This window comes from Vigna unguiculata, chromosome 10, assembly GCF_004118075.2.
Source record: "Vigna unguiculata cultivar IT97K-499-35 chromosome 10, ASM411807v1, whole genome shotgun sequence".
Lineage (NCBI taxonomy): Eukaryota > Viridiplantae > Streptophyta > Magnoliopsida > Fabales > Fabaceae > Vigna > Vigna unguiculata.
In genome coordinates this window covers 4,696,522-4,698,911 of record NC_040288.1, presented here as the reverse complement: position 1 = coordinate 4,698,911, position 2,390 = coordinate 4,696,522, and the positions used below count along the sequence as shown (strand labels likewise).

The window sequence follows — 2,390 nt, the reverse complement described above, 5'->3', positions numbered from 1 at the left end:
TTATCCTGATGCATCGGTTTTCAAAACAAAGTCTTCCTGAAAATTTGGAAGGGCTAACACCGGAGCTTGAGACATAACAATCTTCAATTCGTCAAAAGCTAATTGAGCCTCGTTAGACCAAACAAAAGCATCTTTCTTGAGCAGATTTGTCAGAGGAGCAGTAATAGAGGCATAATGACGAATAAACTTGCGATAAAAACAAGTCAACCCGAGGAAACCCCGCAACTGCTTCAATGAAGAAGGTGTCAGCCAACCTTGCATTGCCCTGATTTTCTCTGGATTTGGTCCCACCCCATTCCTAGAAATGATGTACCCAAGATAATTGATGGAATGCTGTCCAAACAAACACTTGGACTTCTTGAGAAAGAATTGATTGGAAATCAAACATTGGAAAACAATATCCAAATGCGAACGATGCTCCTCCAGGGATTTACTGTAGATCAATATGTCATCAAAGAAGACTATAACAAATCTTCTCAAATGTGGGTGGAACAACATATTCATTGTTGACTAAAATGAGGCAGGGGCGTTGCACAATCCGAAGGGCATGACCAAGAATTCATAATGCCCTTCGAGTTCGGAAAGCAGTTTTTGGTATGTCAACTAGGCTCATGCGTCTCAATTGATGCGAGGAAGCCTTTTGCGGAGCTTCGCGAGTTTGGCCTTCCAACTGCACCATTTCGCCATCCTTAATAAACTTCATTGTCAGTTTTTCATAGTCTGTAAGTACCGGCCCCAAGGTAGTAAGCCATTGAACTCCCAATACCAGCTCTACTCCACTTAATGGCAAAACAAATAGGTCAACTAGAAATTTGTGTGTCCTTAGGGAACTTGCTTGCACATAGATTTACAAGAAAGCTCTTCACCGTTGCCAACAAGGACATGGAACCCTTGCTCTGGAACCGCTTGAAGACCTAAAAACTTAGCCTTTCGATCTTGTATGAAATTGTGAGTGCTGTCACTGTCCACCAAAACTGCAATGGATGAGGACTGGATGTGGCCCAAAACTCTCAGTGTCCGCAAAATGGAATGGCCCAATAAGGCATTGAAACTAATTTGGGCTGCAACATTATCTAGTGGATCGGGTGGGTCAAGTTGATCTTGGGTTTCAGCCTGCAATAAAAGGGTCAAATCCTCCTCTGCATCTTCCGATTCACCAATCAATAACAGAAATTGCTTCTTACATTTGTGTCAAGGTTTGTACTTGTCATCACAATAGTATCATAAACCCTTCTCTCTTCTATTTTGTAGTTCAGCGGCCGAGAGTCGTTTTATAGGAGGATTGTTTGTGTTTGGGCTTAATTTAGGAGGACAAGAATTGTTTGGGATGGATATTGGTTTTGATGAAGGAAAATCAGTGTTTACTATTGATCTTTGGGCTATTGGTGTGAAATGCTAGGAACGAATAGAGGTTGCAAGATCCGTAAATTTGTCCTCTTGCAACTTGGCTAGGCTAATAGCTTGTGACAATGAAATGGGTTGGAAAGCCTGCTCTTCTAATCTCGGGTTTTGACCCCGAAACAAAACAACTCAAAAAGAATGGAGGAGGTAATCCCACAATTCTATTGGCAAAGGGATTCAAACTGAGCCTAATATTCTCTCACGATGGTCGTTTGGCATAGCTTGAAAAGGGCCCCTTTAGGATCCTTATAGTGCGACGGCGCAAACTTGATTTCTAGACAATGGATGAAAGTTGCCCATGAGGTCAACTGATTATTAGCATGCATCCATTGAAACCCATTGAGAGCCTCTCCTTCCATGGAAAATGAAGTTATTTGAAGTCATTGCTCTTCCGGTATGTTATGTAAGTAAAAATATTGTGTAATTTGAAAAATCCAGCCCAACGGATTAGATCCATCAAAACGCGGAATGTCCAGCTTTACTGTGGTGCGGGAAAACGAAAGAATCCTGTTGTTAGAGGATTCCGGTCCGTTGTTGTGACGAGAGAGAACCTGTGCTTCGAGATTAGTCATGCGATTGCTCATTTGCTCCTGAAAGATTCGTTGATTTGCCAACAGCTGGTTCATAGTTGCTTCGAGCTTATCCTGATTTTTTGATGATCCTATCATGGTCGCTAAAAAAGAACTTTCAACGAGAGCACCAGAATGTAAGACCTTCTTCGAGGGAAGGCTGCCTCCAAGAAGATAAAAGACAAAATAATTGCAATATTCTTCACTTTCTTTATTCAATGAAATATTCACATACAAATAGCAAGGAAATGGTCTAACGGCACCAGGCACGTCACCACTAGGGATGGCAACGGGTCGGGTCGGGCATGGATAGTGTCTACCCGCAACCCAACCCGCCAAAAAAAATTCACCTGCTACCCGCCCGTTTATCCGCTGGGTATCCGCTTAAAAAATACCTGCAGATATTTTTAAAACCCGCGG

At 42.3% G+C, this 2,390-nt stretch overlaps 1 protein-coding gene across 1 annotated transcript; it reads right to left on the bottom strand.

Moving 5' to 3' along the window:
* LOC114165124 (uncharacterized mitochondrial protein AtMg00860-like) lies at positions 1–504 on the bottom strand. Its single transcript, XM_028049791.1, has one exon. The coding sequence runs from the start codon at positions 502–504 to the stop codon at positions 1–3; it is 504 nt and encodes a 167-aa protein (XP_027905592.1).
* Positions 505–2,390: the final 1,886 nt, after the last annotated feature.

Excerpts from the sequence above, each read along its gene's own strand:
- LOC114165124 (XM_028049791.1), bottom strand. The coding sequence starts at position 504 with ATGAATATGTTGTTCCACCCACATTTGAGAAGATTTGTTATAGTCTTC.